At 37.5% G+C, this 26,608-nt stretch overlaps 1 protein-coding gene across 5 annotated transcripts in view; it reads right to left on the bottom strand.

Annotated features, from left to right (window-relative positions):
• Positions 1–55: 55 nt before the first annotated feature.
• Positions 56–26,608, bottom strand: part of CUNH8orf34 (chromosome unknown C8orf34 homolog) — a 161,377-nt gene continuing 134,824 nt past the window's right edge. For 3 of the 5 annotated variants that reach the window (XM_042036252.1, XM_042036248.1, XM_042036251.1), the window contains 2 exons: positions 21,889–22,382; positions 56–16,755 (listed from right to left, as the gene is read on the bottom strand). In XM_042036252.1, the coding sequence (XP_041892186.1) occupies positions 16,612–16,755; positions 21,889–22,382 (638 nt within the window). In that variant the 3' untranslated portion in view covers positions 56–16,611. The remainder of the gene's footprint in view (positions 16,756–21,888; positions 22,383–26,608) is intronic. The other 2 variants (XM_042036249.1, XM_042036250.1) reach the window with 2 other exon arrangements.

The raw sequence follows: 26,608 nt of genomic DNA, 5'->3' as shown, positions 1-26,608 counted from the left end.
GTCTGGTGGCATGTCTTTTTCTACTGAGAAAATACAAATGAACGCAAGCTAAATGTAAGCCAAAACTACCAATTTTTATTGAAGAATGGAGAACAGTCTCTAGAAATTCATATGAGCCTGTGAGAACCATAAATGCTAGTTTGCAATGAGGCTAGTTAGTTTTCTAAATTGAACTATGACCAAACTTCTTCAATAGTGAAGAAGCATGAAGACCATAAACCAGAACACTACAGTATCCCTGTGACATCATAGGGTATGAAATCAAAATGTAGCCCAATTACTGGCACACTAAATAGAGAAGTGAGACTTTTTACTGGCAGATCTTACGACCATGTTTCACATAGAAAAATGCAGCTTTTACAAGCAATACAACATAACAAAGAATTTAAAATTCAAAGATGCTACACAGTCCAACATGCTAAAAGATGCAGTTTTTTATTCAAGTCTCTCTCAGTTATCACCCCCTCTCCCCAAAACCCCATGGTAGTGGTAAATTACAATTAATAGGAGGAAAAGCTATCATTGCTTCTCAAAATCACTCAAAAATGCTATATTTGGATTAGAGTAGCCACCTCAATTAAGAACTTAAAAAAATATTTAATATGGAGGCAATGGGAAGGAGAAAAGATATTCCTAATGGAAAAATTGTAGCCCTGTAATTAATCTATGTCAAAGTTCGCCTATACTCAAATATTTTAGAAAGAATGATTAAAACCTTCAGATGATGTTTTAAAAATGTCCAGTAATAAAATTGGATGACTTCCAAGATCATAAAACATGAGGAGTATGAGTGCTGGATCTTCCCTGTATAGTACAGAACCTGCTGGAAACACCATCAAGGATGCAAAGGATCCTTCAGGGTGCCAAGAAGATGCAGCTGCTGGGAGACTGCTCTCTGCTAGGGCAACTTTGCCCAGCAAAGAATAGAATACACCAGGTTAAAAAGACAACAGGGCAATTTGGATATGATGCTTTTCACCATTCAGAAATGAGTGTAGGTTCCTGAACACAGAATTTATTAATGCTGCGAATAACAGAAGACCATTCTAATGGATGCACCATGTCACAGGTGTTATAACCTTATACACAAAGGCTAATAGCAGTTTTTCCTCTGTATTAGTAAGTACAGGATAAAACTTTATCTCAGTGTCTCTGTTACTACACATCAGTGTTTAGCACTTCATAACTACATTAGGCATAGAACTGAAAAGTATCATGGGTCAGGTGAGCAGCTGAGACAAAAGCATGATACCACATGACCATCACAGGTCAAAGTCAAGCAAAAAACCATGTCAACATTCTCTGTAGATGTTATTTCTCAGAATTGGTAATGTCTCATTGCATCACTCTGAAGAGATTAGGACCCCTATGCCTGACACTTGCCAATGTTCTCAGGTTTCTGAATCACCAGTGAAGACAGAAGTAATATAAAAAATATTATGAAGGGTTGTTGAAGTTTATCTTATGTACTTGAATGTTGTTCCAGTGGAATGGAGCAGAGAAGGAGATACTGTACGTTTTTTACCTCAAGCTAGATAAATAAAGTATTCCGATTACTCATACTTAATCTCAATACTGGACTAAACATTCCCACACTCTTGGATTCACTCTCTTACCCTTTTAAAATATACAGGGTACAACATTTATTTTCCCAAATAAGTCAACCTTCTCCTGACATGCCCAAATGCTGAAAAATCGGTGTTCCACCATTTGAACAAAGTATTACTCTCTACAAATATTTTGCGTGCAGAAAAAGTGATAGAAGATAACATTAATTCATACTTTGAATTAATTGCTTTAAAGAGAGATAGTGAGTGTACATCTCTCCCTGGAGTTTTGGCTATTGTTAAATCAGGAACTTTGGCTCTGTCTTTGAAATACCTTCCTGTCTTTGCACAGAGCAGACACAGAATTACAGATGAGGTTCATACTAGTCTCCCAGAAGGCCTATGCATCACAATACCCCAGGCAAGCCCATCAGATGTTTTCAACACATCCTCATAGGAAAATATTTTAAATTCTGCAAGATCTGTGTCCAGATGAAAAGTCAATAACAGATAATGTATTCTGGACACAGAAATATAGTTTCACCTTGGAGGATAGGAAGTATAAGTTGCTTTGGAATCTCAGTGGAAGGGCCCCAGACTTTATTAAACCTGGAGTTGCGAGTGTGTAGGTGTTGGATTACACACATCAATTGGAAGAGAATGATTTCTAGGGACACTTAGGAGAGATTTTGAATGATGGTACTTATCAGGCCCCAGGGAGCATTTTGGCAAGTTTTTGAAATGTACTCATGAATTCCTCCTGCACTTTTGGAGGCAGCTACAACGACTGAAGAATGGATGCTCAAAGGACTCTTTGCTGTTTCATTCCATGTCACTTTTAGTGCAAAAGCAGGGCTTCTCAGAGCAGCAGCATGTTCACCCCATAGAGCACAAGTTCTTGCTGTGTGCTGCTGACAAATCTGTGGGGCTGTAACAATGCTTCTTCACCACTGTCTGTAACTTGGAATGAAATCCTGGGCACATTTGCGTCACTGCAAAAATTCAAAAGGGTTTGCAGGACCAATAATTAATTTTGTTGCTTTGGGTGGCATCTCAATTCATTGTTATCTGAGCTGAAACAAGATGCAGACAATTAAGACATAAAGAATGTCTTCAAGGAGAAAAGATCTTGTTCTGGGAAAGAGCTGTCATGCAAGATACAAGCACTTGGGTACATGATTTTCTAGAGAAGGAGAGGGGCTCTCCATCTCCAGACATTCTCAGAACACATTAGACAAACATCTGTCAGAAATGGTTTAACTGCAGTTACGCTGCATCAGGGTTAGCAGCTAACGGATATCTGGAGATGTTTCCCAGCCCCATTTCCTATTACACTCCTTCTCTAGGCAAACACATGTACATTTCTGGAAGGGGAGGTCCCTGGTGAGCATCAGTAATTTAGCATTTAAGTAAGTCACAAGAGGAACGATTTATGTTCACTCTCCTGTGGGGTCTCTTCAGAGCTGTGCTGTAACTAGCTTTAGTGGGCAAAAAGGTTTCTTCTGTCTCTCTCACAGTTCAGAACAGTATTGCATCATTAAGCTCTCAAAAGAAGGCCCAGGAATCTAGAGAAGACATTGGTTCAGTGATTCTACCTAAACATTTTAGAACCAGAAGCATTCTCCAGGACTGGCTAATAATAATTAAACAAAAACAATGTGAGGTTCAAACACAGATACTCTTCATACAATAAAGATGAGTTGGAGAGTCATGCATCTTTATTATATGAAGACTATCTGAGAGTTTACAGCAGAATTTCTGGAATATCAGCTGGCATAATATTAGTCACTAAACCACTGCCATCTTCCAACAACAAAGATCTACATGGAGATTTAGATCTTCATAGATTAAATTCCAGTTCTTGATAAAGTGAAATTTCTACCTTTGTACTGTGTTTGTGTAAGTGAAAACACCACCAGACTGCTTTGCTGGTTGATCTGAACTTATGGTCCAGAGCAGTGTTTTCACTAGATGATGCACCCTGATAGGTTTAAAGCTGATGTAGAAGAATCTTCTACAGACAGTACATATTAGATTTGCTGCATATCTAGGGCAGGCAAGCCATAAAAAATAGTAGCTGACTGTACTATCCAAAGGGAAAAAAAAAAGTGTCACCAAACTAGATCCTGTTTGATTATGCTTTAGTTTTATATAGCATTGCCATGAAACAAAACAGCAACCAAAGTCACAAGGAACAGTTGTGTCAGAAATCTGACTTAAAAATATACCTTCTTTTAACCAGCAACTTGATAATTAAAAGTAATTAAAACTCATTTGACTAATACTTCAACAATATAGCAGTAAGTAAGCTAATGCTGTCAAACCAGTGGTTTTTTGGATTTATCCCAAATTTTTGCACTCTCAGCTAAAACTGTAAAGGACAAAAATATCTACAAAACTAATTGCATTGCTTAACTCTCTGTTGTCTCATCCAAACAAAGTAGAAACCAGGGCAAAGACTGAATGGGCGCAAAATTCTCTGAACATGTATTTTTGTACATCTTTTTTTCTCACGAAGCTGCCTGGAGCTAGTAATCTAAAGTTTGTAACAGCATAGTAACTTTATGGTTAGCATGCTTAACTGCAGAGCAGTCCAGGCTGCTGTAATCTAATCCAGGGGAACTTTTCTGTATTTTACACTAATAGTTCATTGGATTAAATGTGAAGCATGTCCATGTATAGCCAGAGCAATTGAGAGCATCACATTCATGCATGTGAGTTGGCTTTCACCGAGTTAGTGTATTTCTCTGAATTTAGTTGTTGGATTATAGGACTTCCCCTGCACTTATCTAGCTACCTCTGCAAGTGAAATGTAGACATACCTGAAGCAATACTCTAGGAAGAATGAAATGTATTTCCTCCCTCTTTTGTAAGTATTGACTCAGCGGAAAGACACCTTAACTGTGAATAAGGTCATATTTTTAGGAAACATAATCCCACAGGGCCAGAAGGTTTTGTTAATACAAAATTAACTGATTGTTGTGGGGTTTTAAACTACTGCTGAAGTTTTCAAGATAAGGATTTGCTCAGAGAAATCTTCCAGTGGATATTTCAAAATATATAGTTTAATTATAATAGCTTTATGCAAGTAAGAGTTCTTTCCCATTTCTCCCTCAGTCACACCTACAAATCCTAGAGCTAGACACTGGGGTAGCAAGAAGGCACTTTCAAAAATCTGACTAATGATGAAGTTACTTGATGTGAGCGATACAGAAGGAAACCTATTAGTATTATCATGTTATTGAAATGAATACGGATACATTGTTTTTAAGATTAGCCAGATAAAGTATTAAGGGTATGAATGTCTTAGAAAGAAGCAGCAGTAACTCGTATGGCAATAAACCCTATTTTATTATAAATTGGCCTTTGTAAGAAAAAACACTGCTTTTTGGACAAGCTACATGCATTTTTATATACTGAGACGTTTGGTTTTTTTCATTAACAAGTACTATTTAGAATCCTGCATCCCTACATCACTGCATTCATAAAGGCTTAAAAAAACCAAGATGCAAACATATGGCTAGGAAAAATTTATCTGTTTCTCATGAGTCTTTTTCCATCAAAATGCAGTAACTGAATAGCACCAGAAATGACCCATAAAGTATCTTTCTGAAAAGTGCTAAATCTGTTCTGTTCCATGCAACTAGACAGTAGCACATTTCTATGCAGCTTTACAATAGCTTTTTGGATGACTTTGAAGTGCCTTGTGCAGAGTCAAAAACAAACAAAAAAATCCCCCTCTACCTTGACATTCTTCCCAAACTAACTAGAGCAACATCAAGAGCATCCACAGCTGACACTGAATTCAATTAGGCACCATGTAGGCACAGTTTTTTCCATAAGCAATTGAGAAACTGCTTCCTGAAGCCAAAAAGGTCAAACAGAAAATGAGTAAGGCTTCCTGCAGCCCAGAGGTGAAAATAAGTTTGTCCCACATGCCTTCTGCATGCTCTGCCCAGCTGCTGTTTATGCACCCGGGCCCCCCCTAAGCCCAGCTGCTTGTTGCTTATTAAGCGCATCTCAGTTCCTCCTTGGAGTTCTCCTAACTTGCTACGCTTCACTGCCAGCTTGTTTGCAGTCAGGGCACCAGGTGGCTGCTTCTCCTCTGCAGTGCCAACACTGGTTGCTGGGCTGAGCACTAATATCAGCCAAAATTGTTTGCCATATGCTTTTAGAGGGAGTAGTGCCAACCATGAGTGTTAAAAAATCAAGAGATCATGTCAAAATTATGAGAACTAAAACAAAAAAAAAATCACATGGGATTTTGTTATGTTTTAGTGTGAAAATAAAGTCATATTTTATGTGGTTTTATCCTCTACTCTTCAGCTTAGAAAGTGTCCCAGAAAAATACCATTGTTCTGGCCAGTCCCAAGAACAGTCATATCTCAGGAGCTCAAGGCTTCACAGCTTTTACAACAGAGACCACCCAAGACATCCTACCACACTTTGAGATACTTGTGTACAATTAGTACTTGCTAAATTCTTTATCACTCTAGCAAGTTGTGATGTACTCACCATATCTGTAACTGAAAAACCTTTTTTCCCTGCGAATACCAGAGACAGGATTGATATTCTGCCTTTCTGAATAAAGCCTGTCTTGTATTTCTTCACATGTAACCAAAATTTAAAACCAGACCCGTCCCTGACCAAATATCTCTGCCCTACTGGGCCAAAACTGACTTGAAGTTCTCATATATGCAAGAACTTCTAGAATGAAGATGCTGCCAAATTGCAATTTCTTTCTCAAGTTGTTGTGAGCAATCTTGGTTCTCCTGATTTCAATGAGATTTTTCCCAAGGATTAAATATATTCATAATTTCAACCAGTAATGACATGAAGCAGAAAGAATGCAACTTAGAAGATGTTTAGTGAAGCAACTGAAAGAAGAAAAGGCAATCCTACTTTATATTTTTCAGTAATATCAAGGTAAAATATGAAATGAGGGCCACTAAGGAAGAATAAAACTCATCAAAAAGAGATATTAGTTTCACAAGAATGCTTTTCTGAGCACGACTGACTAAATACAGTATATCGATGATAATATGCAAACGAGTCTTCAAATATATTGGAAATGCACACAGCATAACAGATTTCCTTTCCTGACAACAAATTAACAAAGTACCTTCCTGAAATGAACTTAAAGGCACTGTCCCTGTGGGTTTCAGTATGCTAAACATTTTACAGATAGGAACTGTACACTATGATGACACAGATAGCAAGTACTTGCTCATCACAATGTTAACTTCCATTTAGCTCGCTCATGACTAACACAGACCATACAATTTCTGTGTATTTAGCACTGTGCATTTGTGAGACAGCAGAAGAAAGTTCACACTATGAAACACTTATGACAGACAACTTGTTTTTATTTCTTAAACAAATAGATGCTTTGTAATACTGTATTTTCTAACAGTTGCAAGCAATTTCATTATATAATTCTGTCTAAGATACAGGACCCGAGCATACATAATTGAGGACAAAGGAAACTGAGAACACACTTGACAGAATTAACAGGTAAATGAAATCAGTAAATGCAACTGCCACATCCCTTCATTTGATGTCTGTGCTAAAACATCTTCTAAAGTTCCAAGCACACAGCACATACCAGATAGCATATTTTAAACAGCAAGTTTGTTTCAGTAATCCATATGGGTAACTAACACTTTATCATAATATGTGAAATTCCTTTAGGTGCTTTATTTTTACATGCATGCACCACTCTTTATTATGCTTCCCTTTTTAACAGAGTCTTTATTTGTTTTAAGGATCAAAGAAGATAAATTCAATACAAAGCTATGCAGCACAAGCAGCACCTGTTTCTGCTACCCACACACACTCTTTCCCTCATTCCCCCATCTGACCTCTCTCTGCAGGTGACTATGAGTGAACAGCTAGCTCTCTGTGAGACCTGAATGGGACATACACATGGGCAGATGCAGCAAATACTTCAATGTTTATTAATCTAAAAAAGGGCAAAGATTACAAAAATATAAGGAGTAGAAAAGCTTAGACAAGTTAAAATACATACAGTCTTTAGGCAAAGTTTGTTTTGGTCAGCCAGAATTTAGTTTATCAAATGTCAATCCAAAACAACAGGGGTATAAACTAAACAAAATATTATAGTAAATTTATACTAAAAGGTGACAGTTACCCTTCTTTCCTAAGGCCACTGTACCACAGTAAATACTCTGATTCAGTGCATTACAACATCCACACATCAGAGCAGTTCCACTCAGGTGCTGCTGATACTAGAAAAATAACTTTATTTAAAATTTTTATGTATAAACTAAAGCAAATTTTCAGGTGTAGTTTTGATCACCATAATTTTTAAAATAAATTGTTCTTCAATAATCCCACTGATTTCACAAACCTGTGAAATCAAACAGAAAAACACAGAAATTAGGGCTAAAATGTAATGTACTCAAAAATAGGAGAAAAGGAAAAATTAATCCTTCACCGTGTTTGCATTTTGTAAGTTTTCAATTATGCTGAATTCGCAGTTAAATAAGCAACATGGATCAGTATGTTGGTGAATCTCAATTCTTTTTCATCTTAAAATATTCAGAAGCAAATAACAGTGTCTTTAGTTACACTATTTTTTCCAATTATTCAGTGTTTTGGTGGTTTTTTTCTGCTGCTTCTTTTTCCATAGTGGTAATAGATTGCAAAAAATAGCCTGTGTTTCAAAAAACATTGAACATAATATGCAACTGTGATGAATCAGATAAGCTGAGATAGCAATGTTTTAATTTCTGGTTGTGTTCAGGCTGAAAACTTTCCCCAAAGCAAATGGAAATCCAGCTTTTACAAATATTTACATATGCATATTGCAGTGGACTGTTTTGCAAATGTTGCTGACTGCAACACAACCTGCACCCTCCAGTGTTTGTATAAGATGTAATTCTGTAACTGGACCTATCACACAGATCCATTTAGAGAACCAAAGTTATAAGCTGGAAATAAACACCACAACCACATTTAATTGCACAGGTGAATGCATAAAGGTCTCTATGTTACCTGAGGAGCCTCCACCTTGCCATTTTTAAACACTGAAGGAAATCAGGCACAGCAGCTTCACATTTATTCACTCCTTTTGAACATATAAATATGCAAGCCCTTTCTGGGAGATAAAAGAAACCTGGTAGGAATAAACTCTCCCCATTATCTCCAGCTAATTAATTAAATACAATAGGAATAAATTTCACTTTGTCAGGTGATAAGCCTGGACTTTTTATGTGATTCTGTATTGATAATCAACAGAGCAAGGTACATACCATGAAAACCTCTGCAACAACAACAACAACAAAAACCAACCAACCAACAAAACAAACAAAAAACAAGACATAAAGCCTAGGAAACCTTAGCAACAGTTCTTATCCTTTATTACCTTTATATGGTTGGGGGCTTTTTGTTATTTATACCTAATGTTCAACTGCTTTCCTTGGAGGTGCTCCATTTAGCAGATACTCAAGCTCTGTCACAGTTTGAAGTTTGATCTTTAAGTAACAAACTTGTCTTACGGTGGGATAAAGAAGAGCAAATATGAGTAAACCTGTTTCATTTGCAGATTCCTCTCATGACTGTTACCCACAGAAAACACAGGGACTGGTCTTCTTAACTGTAGAAGTTAAGAAGAAGTTAAGAAGTTGACCACATGTTAATGGCTTTGAGTTAGTTTCCTCCCATAATTTTTGCTTATAACACCTGAAGCTCCTGGTTGCTAGAACAGAGCATTTAATTTCCCTTGTCCAGTTGGATGAGCCAAATCTTTTTTACTTAAACGTCTACCTACATATATCAGGTTATCTCTGAAGTTCCTGGTTGAATCCCTTTATGTGAGTGAGGTAAATTCCTAACAGGAATTCCCAAACCCTGGGTCATTTTTAATCTTCCTCTGAAATCCCTCAAGTAATCCCAATCTATTTTAATGGCAAAACACCTAACCCACAGGTTTTTTTTTATCGATATGATGTGGAATAATTACTTTGCTACTTAAGGCATTCAAGAAATGGTCCACCCTTCTTTGTGACAGCCTTATGCTGAGAGCTCACACTGAGATGATCTTCTATGACCATCCTAAATCCATTAGGTCACTGATTTCCAGGACAAAGCCTCATTATTCTTCAGCAGAGACAGATATGCTTCTCTGGTGCCAGATATATTTCATTTGCTTCAAATATACTTCATCTGGTTATAATAAAGTGCACTTTACTGGAATGTGGCCATTATACCAGGGGATTCATATCATTTAATAACTTCAACTTGTCCTTCCCACCCATTATCCAAACCTATCAGACCCTAATGAGCCCCATTCATCTACATCTTCCCATTAGAAACTGTATTTTTTGATTCCTAGTTGAGCCAGCTTTTAATTTACCTAATGTGTGTCCTGATAATTCTCTATGCCATTTTTAAAATTACAGTGTCATTTTTTATTCTATTAAATGTCTTTGGAAATCCAAGTTTAGCATAATAAGGCAAGCTGTAGAAAAAGATATCTGTAGGTTTGGAAGCTGTACTGAAAACAGCTTTCTGCACTAAAACAGATTTTAAGAATTTTTTTTTTTACTCACTGCAATGGAAAATTCCCTTTTCATACTAAATATTTAGTCCAATGTGAACTTTTCCAAAATGAAACCAAATATTAGTCAGTATAAATAAAGTAATGTGAATTAAAGCCTTAATAATATAAAAAGATAAGAGCAGCTTTGGATTTAAGCACATCCATTCAAAAAATAGGAAACTTGAGTCTAACTCCAACTTTCCCTAACTGCATTTGAACTCACCACTCACTGCCCAACAGACATCTGACTTCTGGTAGAAAAAATTTAAATCCCTACTTTTGTTTCATCATCTATAAATAATTAAATCCAAGTGGGCAAGTGTCCATGCTAGAAAATTGTTTTTATCTACTTTGAGACTCAAAAAGCAGTTACATGAAGTGGTGCAGCTTCAGCTATGAGTGTCACGAGACATCCAGCCAAGACCATCCAATAGGCCTGGAGAAATTCTGTTTACAGGAGCACAGTGCTTTCTGGTATCCCATTTCTGAAGTGGACAAGAACTGTCTCAAGCTAAATACATAGCCAAGCCAATGGCAGGCAGAATGAGAGACAACCGATTTTCTTTAATATACATAAGTGCATACTGGAGAAATTTACAAAATAACTCATACCTCAAGCAGACAAAAGCTTTATGACACCCTCTGCAGAGGTTACATGGAATGGGAAGATATGACTTTTTTACTGCAGTTTGTATTACCACTCTTGAAATATTAAATGAAAGAAAGACACCAATAAGTTTCTCCAGAAGATTCATGAATTGGGATAAAAGTCTCCCAGAAGTTCCCTTTTGGGACAGATTCACTTGTGAGTTAAAAAAAAAAAAAAAAAAAAAAAGGTGTATTTATAGTGAATTTATTATCCACTGAGAAAATAACACCAACTACAACAATTATGTCCTTACTAACCAGACATATAATTGACTTAATGTTTGACTGATGCCTCATAAGCACCTTACTCTCTAGAGAAACCACATCTAGCCTTGCCCTCAACTCATACCCACTGAAAGAGATGTTTCCAACACAGCTATGCTCCATCAGAGCAGAACACAAATACAAACAGCTGAATTTTAATGACAGAAATGGAATGTGTTTGTGTAAATGTCATAAAGTTTGCAATGAACACTTGCTGCTCTAAATCCAATTCTGTCATTCTTACTCATACTGGCTGAGCAGAGCACCTGGCTCTAGCAAAAGCAAACTTTCACAGCAAAAACATATTCCTGCAGTAGACTCCTCCTTATTGTTAACTCTGACCAAGCAATTTTCCAAATCTTAGGAACACTTATTTTCATATTTAGGAAAAACTCACTGTTTTGGGATGTGAATTTGCTCAGTGTAAGGAAATTTACCCACGGACAAATACTGTATTTGGAATTTTACTAGAACACAGTCTGAATTTCTCAAGTCTACAAAAAAGCCCCCATCTTTCATTCTTTTGGGTTTCTTCCTAGGCAGATGTGTGCAAATGGGAAAATGAAGGTTATCTCCAACACCTCTTGAAGTCATCAGCAGAGTGTCTTTGACCGCAGAGTTTCAAGACCAGTGCAAGAATGAATGGAGTAGAAATCCCACTTCTTCCCAACCATCATTGATTTATCAGCAGACCTTTCACTGTCAACCTTAGCAAAGACTTTTGCAGATGAAGAGTGGCAAAACATTTACATTTCTTGCCACAGGTCATGGGGTGAGAGTTCAACACTTGCCCCAGATCAACTGAGCTAGAAATGAGCATCTAGTGCTCCTTTTGGCAAGTTGAAATGAAGTGATAGTAGACACACAACTTCGTGTGCCACTGACTACAGGAACTGGCATGCCTTAAGCAGATTAGCACAAAGGAATATTTTTACACAGATGATCCTTAAGGTGCCTTCCAACCCTTAATGTTCTGTGGGTGTATTTAATTTGGATAAACCAAGTAGCAAGCTTTCAAGAGCCTGCTTTATTCACCTATCATGTACATCTGCTAGGTGGACCGACTGGAGGTAGGGATCCTTTACGTCCAAGGCTGTGTGACCTGGGGAAATCTGCTGTGTGGGTTACTTCTTGAGTCTGGCACCCAAGAAAGCAGACTTAGGCTTTTGGGCAGCAAATCCTTGCCAAGACTACAGATGGTAGATTAAATTACACCAAAAGCCTGTCTTTGTCTTTTCAAGGTTCTTGGAAGCTAGAGATACTTAAGAAATTTCCAACCTGTAGTATTTGTAGAACTTGTTCTCAAGTGAAAATTCAAGCAGACTCCTGTGAGTCCCCTGAAAGGACTTTCTTCTCACAAAAGCTGGCTAAAAAATGTTCTGGTGGTAGTAGGTGCAGTTCTTCTGTTTCTGTGTCAGTACCCCATAAAGAAGAAAATCTATTCTTGCCAGCTCAAAGAACTTTCATCAAAGTAAAGGATTATGCAAGTGGTAAATATTTTCCCCACAGCCCTCCTTTTTCCAAGAATGATCTCTGTGCATTCTCTGAAAGCTCTTTGCAGAGAATCAGCACAGAAGCAATCTACTGTAGAAAATAATGGGGAACTGTCTCCAGAATGACAGCTGAGGAAGAACACTCATGAGGCTCTGTCTAGAGACATTTTTAGTGACTCTAAAAGAACACCACAGGTCCTTGATTTTGTATCATACTCCCTTGACAACTTTAATCTCTCATTGTGTAGAGAGTTTCAAAGGAGAATACACTTAGCAAGCAGAAGAGATTTAGTTACTAAAGTATAATAGCTCTTAAAATGCCTGTGTTAATTCCTATTTTTAATAATAAAATGTACATTACAAGAGCAAATAATTATATACTATCTCTTTCTCTGAGCTATGGCCACAAATTCGATTAAGTGCACAAAGAAGAAAAGGAAAGGGTATGCTAAAAAAATCAACAAAGCTTCTTAAAAATATTTTTCTTTCCTTCTTTAACATAACAAATCATTTAAGCGAGAATAATTTATACCCTTTTATATGAGTAACTATTTGATTTAAAATGTTGTTATAATTAGTAGGCAGGTTTAAAAATTATTGACTTCCAGTTATCATTGAAACTTGCTGCTAAGGATAAATTTTTTAAATGCTGTCAGAGAGCCTGGAGAATTTAAAATGTAAAGTCTGATTTACAAGAACTGAGAACCAAGATCTCATTTCCATAAGACAAGATACGCGCTGTTTTGCAAATGATGTTTGTCAAGAGATGTTGAGATTCCGAAGTGAGCCAGTTCTGTTATCACTTCCTTTGAAAATAGCCTCTCTAAACTCTTACATCTGAATACATTTGAAACTGCTCCCCCCTTACTTTTTCATTCTTTTTCTTGTAAAACTCTAACCAGAAGGTATTAATTTTAAAGAATTCAAGGTGACTCACACAGTTTCTCTTTTTGCATTGTTTTCCCACTACCAAAAACTAGCTTTACACCTGGCTGCTATTATCTCAAAGTAGTCAAAGAATGTGGTAAACATTATCCACATGTAATTTATTAAAAGCTGAGTTAAAGAACAGGTGTTGCTATTGTAAAGATTAATTTTGCAGCTCTTCTGCTCAAACTCACAAATTATGAACTCCTGGGCCTTCTCAACACTAAATCACACACAAAATATCCACACGGATTTATTACTTTGGCGTGAAAAATGATGTGTAACCTTGCCAGCTGCTCTACCTACAATCACTGGCATTAGCAAGTGTGCCAAAGCCCCTTGCTGACTCCACTTTACAACCAGGAATTGGCAGCTTCTCTTTGTCAGCAGTGGCAGTTGTGCACTTTCTTGACAATGTCACTAGCATAAAAACTGAGACAGGAACGTTACCACCATTAGTCATTTTTAATAAAATTTTTCACTCTTAGATTTCAATTACAGGAAGTACTACTTGAATAAAACATTTTTTGTTCCATCACTTTAGTTATATGAGTAGAAACAGTGATCTATTATAGAGGGTGCACCAGCTAACTACACTGCAGTCAACATGGGTTCACAAAAGGAAAGTCCTGTTTAACTACTTTGATAGCCTTCTATGGTAAGGGCACCCACCCAGTGGATGAAGAAAAGGTGATGGATGTGTTTTTTCAGGATTTTAGCAAGGCTTTTGATACTGTCCCTCATAGCATCCTTCAGGACAACTTGTCCAGCTGTGGGGGATGAGTGGCTGCAGGCTGTGCTGGGTGAAGAACTGGCTGAAGGGCAGAGCTCAAAGGGTTCCAGTGAATGGGGCTACATGTGGCTGGCAACTGGTCACCAGTGGTGTTCCCCAGGGGTCAGTTCTAGGGCCAGTTCTGTTCAACACATTTACCAATAACCTGCAGGCAGGAGTTGAATCCACCATCAGCACATTTGCTGATGATCCCAAACTGGGAGGTGCTGCTGACTCTCTGGAGGGACAAGAGGCCTTGCAGAGGGATCTACGCAGACCGGAATGCTGGACAGTGATTAATGGCATGAAGTTTAACAAGTTAAAATACCAGATTCTGCAGCTGGGATGGACTAATATCAGGCACAAGTATAAACTGGGAGAGGAGTGGCTGGAGAGCCTCTCTGCAGAAAGGGATCTGGGGGTGCTGGCTGGCAGCAGGCACAGCAAGAGTCAGCAGCGTGTCCTGGAAGCCAACAGGGCAAACCCCATGCTGGGGTACATCAAACGCAGCACCACCAGCTCCTCAAGAAGGTGATTATCCCACTGTATTCAGCATTGGTGCAGCCTCACCTGGAGCACTGTGTGCACTTCTGGGCACCATAATTTAAGAAAGATGTGAAGGTCCTTGAATGTGTCCAGATAAGGGCAACAAAGCTGGCGAGAGGGCTGGAAGGAATGACCTGTGAGGGGCAGCTAAGGACTTCGGGCTTGTCTAGTTTGCAGAAAATGAAGCTGAGGAGCAACCTTGCTGTCCACAGCTTCCAGAGGAGGGCATGTGGAGAGAGAGGCACTGATATCTTCTCCCTGGTATTCAGTGACAGAACATATGGCAATGGCTCAAAGCTGTGCCAGGGGAGATTCAGACTAGACATTAGGGAGCATTCCTTTACTGAGAGGATGAAAGACTGGAACAGGCATCTGAGGGAGATGGTCACTACCTCAAGTCTGTCACTGTTCAAGACGGATTTGGACATTGACCTTAACAACATACTTTTTTAACTTAACACTTTGTTTTTTGGGCAGTGACAGTGACTTACCAGGATTCTTGGAATACTATAGTACAGGATTTTAGGTGCTCACAAGTCCTCACACCCACACAGTTCAAGTACAGCAGCTATAAGAAACCATGCTGTGTACCTGATATGTCCCGGAGCATCAGTCTCCCTGGTCACATAATTGGCATCAGCCTGTGTGTGCACAGCCAATCCAACCAATGTTTGTAGGACTGTAAATTCATTACAGAAAATACAGAGGAAAAATTGCATGCACATAAAAGGCAGGTGCCAGGGTATCTCTTGAGCCTCCTAAGGGGAGCTTCAGTCCAAAGATAACTGAAAGGCTCTGGTGGAAGTCATATTACTGGCTTTGGACTAAAATCAGCTGGATGCACACAATCTCATTTTAACATTTTACTAGTGCTCAAAAAGACCTGGCACATGCTCTTCAGAACCTCACTGCATAAATTTAAATTTCAGTCAAACTCTGGGCTATGTATGAATTTGTGAAACTGATGTATGAGTAGAAAACAATTCTTTTAACTAGCATAATGGAAAAATACATTCTGTTTATCTGGAATGTTTATTATGAATCCTTAATCCCTTATAGAATTGTTCCCTTCTGCAAAGAAAATGTGTTTTTCATATGTTAACTTTTCATGTTTAAACCAGTATTGAATATTCTAAACATGCTGATTAAATAATCTGTTCTTTTCAAGTGTATCACCTAAAATCTGTTAGGAAACAGTTTGCATATTCACCCTTGCAGATCACAAAATTACTGTGAATTAAAGAAAATGTGAAACAGTAAGATCATTTACAGGTACGTTGTAGGCAGGGGGAACTTGCTACCGTTTGAAAGAATTGCAATTTATAGCCTGTTACTTGTAGTTACTTGTTCTGTCATTTAGGCTCTGATCCTGCTGACCTTCACTTCCATGATTACAAAAATACTTCAAAGAGTGTAGGATACTAAGGATTACTTGTATGATTAAGAACTTTTTTATTAATACAGATGAATTAAAAAGAATGCAAGCAAAACAGAGACAATAGAGTGACAGGCCTAAGAAGGGAGGCTCTACTTTTCAGATCTGAAGTTTTTTAGGGTTTGTTTTTTTTTTTTGCTGGTGAATACAGATTTATTAAACAGACTGCCTATTTCAAGTTCAGGTTACTTCTCTGGAATAGCTACTTTAACACATCAGGACAAATTGTTTCACTTAGATTAAGTAAAGTCTGGTCTGTGATCATTTTGTCATTGCTCAGTGACTGCAGGAAAGCTTCTGCAAATCAATCCTGTAAGGTCTAGCCCTCAGACAAATAAGTAATTGGTACTTGTGAGAAAAGCTCCTGTGACCAGGCATGACATCTCCACAGTATTTGAATATATGGAAAATAGAAGTTAAGTTGACGGTTTTTGATGTATTATCTGGTCCTTACATATATACTTACATTTGTCTTGGTCAGCTTCCACTCCTTCACTTTCTGTGTCACTTGGCAATATCCAAGGTTGATGAGCAAGTTGAAACTGTTGTAAGAATTCATCCTGCCACAAACAGATCTATTTTAGATTAAATGACAGACAATTGTTCTGTATAAATGAAGACTGCAGCAAACAGTAGCCTCAATTAACTAGACAGGAGAAAGACTTCAAGAATAAAAAAACTTTGCTGTGAAATAAAACCAGAATGTAGAGGATATGCAGGCTCCTTAGAAATTATTTATCTATTCAGTAAAACAAACAAACAAAAAAATGAACCCAAAACCACCAAAATGAAGGGGTCTATTTAGCTGTCTATCTGCTATAAGCACAGATATAACAGGCACATATGTACTCATCTTGGAAATGCAGTGACAGAACAAAACTGCAGATATTACATCTGACCCTGCAGGTTTTGGACTGCATAGACATTTCAAATGCATTTTGCTTAAGTGAGGCTTTGATTTGTCAAAATTTTCACTGTTTCTAGTCTAATAAGAACAAGAATCTGAAACCTGATTTAGAACCTATGGTTTTATTGCAGAAGGAGAAGGCTTAGGAAGGAAAAACGTTAGGGAAACTTTTGTCTCCAAGATACCATAAAACATCAAAATACAAATGTTTTACATGGTTAAAAATCCATATGCAGCTGAATATATACTTTTGAAAATGTTTTAAAATTACCTACTTTTTTATATATTATATATATGTATGTGTATAAAAATATTTTTCCATGCAGACACACACATATGTATGAACATGTACACACACAGACATATAAAATACTTTGACACATTCCTTTGCAATATTCAAGGGGAGAGATAAGCCTGGAATGCACAGTTTTATTTTCAAAAGCAGTTCAAACATGCAAGTTTAGTCTCTAAAAGAAAACTTTAACATTGCCCAGATACCATAAAATTAGTGGCCAGATTTTTATAAGTTCTTGAAAAAAAAAAGTGGGTAATAACCCTTTGTTGTCTTACATCAGCTGAAACCAGAATCTACATATTTAAAGGTAAATTGTACTACAACATAAATTTTATTCTTAGCCTATCTGATTTAAACACAGAATTCAGGCTTTTTGAAATCAGTTTTGAGAGACTGAAGGCTGCTCAATCAAGATCTCTCTCGCTGGGAGTAAATTATTAATTCTGTTAGTAATGTGTTAAAAAACTCCACAAAGATTGCTGCCATGGCCCAGCAGTAAACTCAGGCAGGAGCTCCAGGCCTCACTCATGAATTGCCATTTCCAATGTGTTTGAGAAGGTTGCTGACGACAACACTGAACATGTTTTGGTTCATGTAACAGGATTCTTGCATTAGGGATGAGTGACTCTCACACTGATCCACATACTTTTTAATCTTCCAAAAACACACAGCAAAGACTTGAGCCAGGCAGTGGAACAGAATGAAAGTATCTGACCAAAAAGAGGGTCCTCATCACAAGCTATGCTCTGTACTCCAGTAAATAGGAATAAAAGGTTTATTAATCAAGGCCACATTCAAGTAAGATGAAGTTTCCTGCTCTTAAGAATGACAGACTAATAAGGATTGCTGAATATCACTTGAAACTATCTCAATAAATAAAATTATTGTAAAATTTCATGTGTTCAGAAAATGATATGGGAAAAAAGGGAGTCAGTAGTATTTTCATCTCTACAGCTATTGACAAGTATCACAGAATTGTGTCACTTTAATGGAATCCATCCTAAAGAGATAAGCAGGGTTCAACATTCCTTTGCCAATTTATACAAAACACCAAAGGATTAGGTACGTGCATAAATGTATCTCTGCCAAAGGATTTGGAACCCAGATTTATTAGCTTTATAGAGATAATAAAACTATTTCTCTAGGTAGCATTTCTTTGCTATAATTCAATTCAGCCTTGAACAGAGCTGATAATAAAACACACCTGTTAGAACATAGTAATATTATGTGTGCCAGAAGGCAGAAACTTGTCCACAAAATCTCAGATCATTATAAGTCTTGAGCATTAAAAAACCCCAAAACATTCTTAACAGCTGATATGTTAAGTACCTGCCAAATTATTTAAGATTTTTGCTATAACAGGATTAAACCACCCATGCTGAAGCATGAACTTTACTAAAGCTTAAGAACTTTGAATTGTATTTATTAGTAATATTTTTCTATTTAGACTTGTTATGTTACTCTGAAACACGTTACAATCTAGGATGCATACATAAGGCATTGAGAGATATGCTAAAATTCCCAACAAATAAACAAGTAAATAAACAAATAAAGCTCCTTATGGTAAAACATGTTCCTGGTACCCAGTAGTCACATTCTTTTCAACTGAATTATTTTCACCAAGTATATATCAACGCTGTACTGATTAATTCCATTAACATCACCTACGAGTCAAGAAGCAGAATTATTTCCAAAATCTTATCATAGTATCTTGTATAGGATTGGCAATATAACCACAGTGTATTTACATCTAGTAGAAATTCCCAGTTGAGACCATAAGGCTAATAAGAATAAAAGCAATTTCCCTCCTTTAATTTTACTGGTTTTATACAGGAAGAGGATACAAAACCTACAATGAAAGTCGCAAAATAAATTACATTATCAGCCTTGAGTTTTATGTTTGTGATCTGTAAAAGTACAAAGACAGAACTCTTGTTGTTCTCCTACCCCAAACCACCTCTGCCTTTTTAAAATATGTCTCCATGGTCAGAGAGAAGCTGTGACACAAGAAAATAAGATCATATGGCCACAAATAGGAGGAAACATCTAACATGGCAAAAATGTCAAAGAACAGACATATTTCCTGGGTATGTTCTGTCTAAATCCACTTCTCTAAGTGACCAGGAACTTTAGTGGGCAAAGACAGCTTAAAAGGGCTGTAGGTTGGCCGTACCTCCATCAGCTACTTTCTGATATCCATGGGCCTTTACAGCCTGGCAGAGGCAGGTCTTCCATATGAACGTGTCATACTAGCAGCTTTCCCTCTGGAAGCAGAGCTAGTCCCCAGTTGAGTTTCCATTATATCAAAGGTCACTTGTGCATGTCAGAAAGGATAAACAGGGTCTGAGCTGGGTCACTAGCAGCCAAGGTACTATTGTACCCAGTGAGCAATGAGAAGGAAAAGAATTTGTCACTTCTAGAAGGGATTTTAACAGAGGATAAGATCCTGCATAGAAATGCTGACATTTAACATCAGCTTTACAGTGGATTTCTGGCTGAATCTGGACATGCTATTCTAACTGGAAAATAGAATAATAATATTGCTAACTTCCTAAAATTCTTGAGACAAATATATACATATATTAAAAGTGTAACAGGACACTTACTGTGAGAGCTGTCAGCAAACAGAGGTAACAAGACACAGCAAATTAAAAGGGACTCTTGGTTATTATTACTATAACTACAGAAAGGCTGTGGAAGAAAGCATTTTTAATTGCCTGCCTTTTTACAGGAAAGATCATAAGTGATGGGCAGACTGGATATCCCTTGGTGGAGACGCAGTGCTCATTACATACACGTACTTTCAGGAGTATATACAGTAATTTACTTGGCATCACATGACTATGCATCAGTTAAGAACAAGACTGCCTAAAAAGGAAGAAAAAGAGGGGTGAAGAATTTAGTGGGAGATAATTAAACCCTTCATTTCTTCTGAACATCCTTTAGTTAAATACTAATTTCAATTCTCATTTTCTGATACGTGAGAAAATTGTAACACACAAACACATCCCATACTTCACAAGAATCACAAAGTGATTTTTTTTTGGTAAAAAAAAAGTGTTAAAATTACTGATTTTTTTTCCATGGAAAACTTGTGCTTTGAAAATATAACAACTGGCAGTGAAGACACTTATAGGAGAATTGTAGTCACCTTCAGTCCTCACGTCTTTAATCTGGATATTCAACTGTAAGTGAAGAAGCAGCTCGAGTGATAGGATTAGTGCACTGCCATTCAAACACCAAAATAATGAGAATTTATTTTACCTCCAAATTTAACTAAGAATTCCTCCCCAAATTCTTTAGTTTTAGAGTAATCTGTGCCTCATTTCCTTTCCTTCACAACAAATAATGGATGTCATATAATTAATTGCAGGGTTATACTAAGTATTAAATCTCTAATTTTCCTACAAGCAACCCTAAACAACACTATCATAAACAACATTTTAAATTTTCTTTAGAAGTCATTAGACTGATAATACATTGTGTCAAGTCTCACACCCAACAGATTATTAAAACAGATGATACTTCTCAGAAACAATCTAAAGGTATGATATTATTTTCAGTCTTGGAAAAAAGGTCTCCAGGCTTTGACAAATGGATTACAAAGAGATTGCTAATAATGGTGGGAACAAACATACTCCACCGTTGAAAAATTAGCAGTCTAGACATATAGTTCCTTCCCAAGTCAGTATAGAAGGACTGGCATATCCTGAGAAAAGACTCACCTTTGTAAGGCATGTATAGAGATAGACAGCAGGGCTTTTCTTCCACAGGTGCTTTTATTTCCACTGCCTACACACTGAAGTTATCTTTAAGGCAGCTAAGGTTAGCAGAGGAGAATCCTACTCAGAATTTACAAGGTACTTTAACTGTTTGTTCTGCTTTGTTTTAAACAAAGACTAGTCCTGTAAAACCCATTAATACGGGACAGAAAATTCTTATGCTGTAAATCAGCCTAGTTAACATGCACATAGTATTAGATAGTGATTCAACAATGTTGGACATTTTCTCTTGCAATTCAGTTTGGTGCTTTAGAAAAACCTGTCCTTTCAGTGATGCCTAACTAATCATTCCAATGTGCCCAAAAAAATGAAATAAAAAGTAGACCAATAAAATATCATGCACTGCCAGTGTGGCAGGAAAAAAAGTACCCTGGAACATAAAGATTAGATAAAGTTGTGCTTACCATTTCACCTGTGAGAAACTGTAAGGCTAATAAAATTGCTATGCATCATACAGGCAAGCCCTACCAAGCTCATGGTAAATTTGGGGGGCACGAGTGTTTCAGTATTTCTGTAATAATACTGACATTCTCTAATGAGTACCTCTCAAAGCTGAGCAGTATTTCCTTGCTAATTTTCTCATCATTATATTTCAAGCTCTTTTCAGCACAGTAGGTGACATTAGGTATACTGATGTTACTTGAACATAAAATGCAATCAAGTCTTCACATTATTAAACATAGCAAAAACATTAAATTGAAAATCTTACTTCTGATAAACTGTTTCTCTGAGTAGTGACAGTTCCAACAACATCTCCACTCACTTGCACAGAAAGCCCTGAAGCGGCACTGAGGGTCCTCCCCATTTGGCTCTTAGATGACAAAGATCTGCTTCTTTGAATACTAATAATGCCTTCCCTATTTCCTTGGCTGCTAGGGGTAAGAGGCCGTGACAACAAGCTATTTGGGGTCATAGGTCTGCTCCCTGGAGTTGATGGCCTGTTGGTTTGTGCAGCAGGCGTTGAAGGTCTACTGCTTGTGACACTGGAGACCTGTGTTCTGCTGTTGGTGGGCAGCGGCGGTGATTTGCTTCTTTGGAGCTGAATGTTCTTCCCCGTCGGAGTTGGCACCTGAGGCCTGGGGGTTTGGCCCTGTGCAGCTTGAAGAGTGCCTGGATGGTCAGAGGTAACTACACTGGGATGCTGGACACCAGGGCTTCTTGAAAGCCTTGCTTCTTCCCACAGTGCAAGGTCCTTCTCAATGTCTGTGCACACACACACGAACAAAACAGAAAAGAAAGAAACTCACTGTTTCTCTCTGGTTTAAAACTCTAAATGGTTTTCTGCAATGTAAGTGAAAACCGGAAGCTGTGCAGAGAAAATATATTCATGCTTAAAATAAAAGGCATCTGAATTAACAGTCCAAATGTTTGGCAAGCATTTCCCTAGTTTATTTACATTTGATTCACTGCAAACACAACTATCCCACAGAAATCAAATATTACCACTTTGTCAACACAACCTATAAAAATCCCTCTTGTTTCATCAAAATTATGTCTCTGGACATAATTATGGCTTTTGCACAGCTACTGCAAAATAAGATTGTATCAAACCAAGATGGAGCAGCGATTTAAACTTGCTATACTCAGCTGCACCAAAGAGCAATCCAAAACTGGCTCGAGGCAAAAATTTTGCTTCTGGTCTTGCTGTCTACTGCCCAACAAAAACTCTGAGGGAAATAACCATTGAACTCTAGCACATCTAGATTTGTGATCCTGTTTGAACCTGAATTTCGTGTTCTGGCCTGCCATCAGTGCCACAGCAGGTGATGGCATTACCGGCATCCAGAGTCCAAGGAGAAAAGGTTACAGCCATTTGGTGGCCCAATCCCTACCTCTCACACAGCCACAAGAAATAAGATCTGTTTTAGAAACACAACAGATTAAGGAAAGTGAATGAAAAGTGTCTCCTGAGATAATTTAAATCATATTAATGCTTCTAAGGAATTAAATCAGAATATATCCAAAGTCAGGCAAGGCTAGCTGGAATTTAGGTTGGCATTGATAACATATTGAAAGTCCTTGCAAGTACAAATGTAGAGCTTAACAAACAGTTTAATCAAGTTTATTTTGTCTTACACTACTGTTACGAATTTTCATTTTCCCTAGCATGTACTCTACTGTACTTGATTTTTATAGAGACAGCTGATTATCTTTAAAAAAGGAATACCATTTCCCACTTAAACGGCACAAGTCACAGTCCCAGAAGCTTTAAATCAGCAAGGCTCTACTGATTTAGTTGACACCTATTAAGTCAACTTGTCTAAAATAGGCATTTAATTTTTTTATTTTGATAACAATTATTTAAGGTTCCAAAAGTCCTAAAAGAAACAGATTCTAAACCGCATATTGGAAAATGAGATTTTCTTTCACTTTTGTTTACCATTAGGTATAAAAGGAATGTTGTATGTTAAATAATTAAAGATGTGCTGCCTTAACATCAACATAATTTATAACATCTTGAAAACAGGAAAATAAACCATGTCAATTTCATGTTACTAGTCTAATACAACATATTGCACACAATTCAAATGCTATTACTCGAAAAGCTAGTAAAACTGAAATAGTTGTGAAAGCATCTAAAAAAGTGTCTCTCAACTTCTAAAAAATTAGTATTTTGCTGTTAACAAATTTCAAAACATAGTCAATATTTCTAGCACACAGTTAAGAATATTTCTAATTGATTCCTTGCTGACCTCTTAAAATTAATGATTTCCATTTTGAAATTATTACATCTTTGGAACTACTCTTCCACTATGCTTTCACTTTGGAACTTCATAGAATCAGAGGATGGTTTGGGCTGGAAGAAACCTTAAAGGTAACCTGCTTCCAAACCCCCTGGTTATGAGCAGGGATGCCTTCCTCATGTCGCTTAGAGCCCCGTCCCACCTGGCCTTGAACACTGTCAGGGACAGGGGATCCACAACTTCTCTGGGCAGCCTGTTCCAGTGCCTCACCGCCCACACAGTAAGAATTTCTTCACAACATCTAATCTAAATCTCTCATCTTCTAGTTTAAAGCCATTATTCCTTGTCCTATCACTACATATCCATGTAAAAAGTGCCTCTTCTGCTCTCTTGACAGTCCCTTTAGGGACTGGAAGGCCACAATTAGCTCTCCCCTGCAGCCTTCCCTTCTCCAGACCAAACAACCCCAAATCTCTCAGGCTGTCTTCATAGGAGAGGTGCTCCAGCCCTGTGAGCATCTTTGTGGCCTCCTCTAGACCCGCTCAAACAGGTCCACATCCTTCTTATGCTGGGGGTCCCAGAGCTGAATCTAGCATTCAGGTGGGGTCTCATGAATGTGGAGCAGTGAATCACAGAATCACAGGATAGTCTGAATTGGAAGGGAGCCATAAGGATCATCGAGTCAAACTCTTCAGTTTGGGCCATAGTGGGACCGGACCCATGACCTTGGCATTATTAGCACCAGGCTCTGATCAACTGAACTGATCTTAGAGGGGGAGAACCAGCTCCCTTAACCTGCTGCCCACTCCTTTTTTGGTGCGGAACTTGTGACATGCCTGGCAAAAATTCAGGGGCCAATAAACAATACTGTGGGCTACTTGATTTAAAACAAATGAAGAATATGGTCTTGTAAAGATCCAGCTTCGTCTATCTCTTTGCAAAATTACACATCTCCAACTTGCCTGTAGTGAATTCAGCATGCTAAGAAATAGCATGAATATTGAATGATTTAGTAAGAGTTAAATAAACATTATATGCTGGCTCATGTTTCCTTAATTTCATATAGCAATCAAGCCTGCAGATAAACCAATTATTATAATCATTTCTCTACATATAATTAACATGTTTCCATAGCATAATTATTCAGTTTTATTTATACATCCTCTGTTTGATTTTGCTTAAATATAAGCTTTTCAACCAGAAAGAAAAAGTAATCATGCATTCCCAGCTTTGCAGTATTATCTGATCCATATTAAATAATACAATCGAATTATGACTTAGGATTTTTAAAAATCTTTGTTGATGTCATTTAAAGGAAAATAAAAAGCAAAGAGCTACTCAAAGGCATTTTGCTTTCATATAAAAAATAGCAGAATAAGGATATGATTCACAAGCACTTACAAACTGTTTATTTTTTAACAGTTCTTTTTGTGATAAAATATTTTCCAGAAGTATACAAAGACCACAAAATCAGTGTAACAAACCAAATCGGCAAGATACTGGAATCAACTACCAAAAAAATATTCTCTATTTGCAGGCAATACAAAGCAATACAATACAACTGAGTAACACAAGAGCCTGGATTTTAGACAAAAAAATATATGAGTCATATGTACAGAAGGAAAAGAAAACTGATTGCTCCAGTATCTGATTTTGTAAAACTGCTTCTTTCAAATATCAAGGTGCTGAGGTAGTTGCTGGCAGTTGCTGCTAGTCCCTAATTTAGGCACAGGCACCAAATTATGCCTTATGTTAGGAGTGAGTTTTATCCAGCACATAGTCCATAAGGGAAGGCGAGGCCTCTTAAGAAGGTGTATCTGAGACAGGGAACCATTCTTCATCATTACACAGGTAATCCAAGTCATAACCCAGGCATCTAAATTACTGCCTAGATAGGCAGCCATTTCGAAGAATTAATAGGTTCCATCGCGCTTGCTGAGAGAACTGAAACAAGAGACTTGCTGATATCACAGACACTTGAACTTTTGCAAATGTGTAAGACAAATGAGGCTAAGCAAAACCACAGCATTATTATCTGAGGTACTCTGAAAACGGATTATTCATGGAAATTATGTTATTCTTGTCTTTGAGGGGAATAATTGTCTCAAGCACCACTGGTGTCAATAATAAGACATGAGTTATTAGGAATACAATAGTCTAATGTCTAATAATTGGGCTGTTTTCATGTGAAGTTCTCAGCCAGAAAAAAATTACTGGATGGTAGAATGACTGAACGTCATGTTACAACTTTACTGAAAAAACAGGCCCAAAGTCAAATGACAGGAACAACACTGATGAGAGAGAGAAAACCTTGTGGGTCACACAGCTGCAGAAGGAATCTCAGAGATTAAGTGAATATAGCTAGTTAGTTTATAGTCAATTAAGTATTTAAAATTCCATATTCTATTGAATATTGTAGTTATTACTGTCATCTTTGCCAAGGGACTGCATTTTTCATAGCATAATGCATACAAGAACAGCTTGTATGACCACGGAATTGAGAACAGTTAGGACATAAATCAAAGTAGGGAGATCTTCACCAGACCCCTCCTGAGTGACAACTGCAGCAACATAAGGGAAAACAAGTGCTGCCTTGGTAGCACAGGCCCCTGGGGTACACAGGTCCTTGCTATGCTACAGAAACCACATACTGGTTTGCTGCTCTCCTGATTCCCACTAGACACTCCTGGGAGTTTCAGTTTAGAGAGAGAGCTCATGGATTTTTCAGTCCTGTTTGGCGGTGGC

Source organism: Corvus kubaryi, unplaced genomic scaffold (assembly GCF_017639235.1).
Source record: "Corvus kubaryi isolate FWS band 111438036 unplaced genomic scaffold, C.kubaryi_AGA036_p1.0 37385, whole genome shotgun sequence".
NCBI lineage: Eukaryota > Metazoa > Chordata > Aves > Passeriformes > Corvidae > Corvus > Corvus kubaryi.
This window is presented reverse-complemented; position numbering and strand designations above follow the sequence as displayed.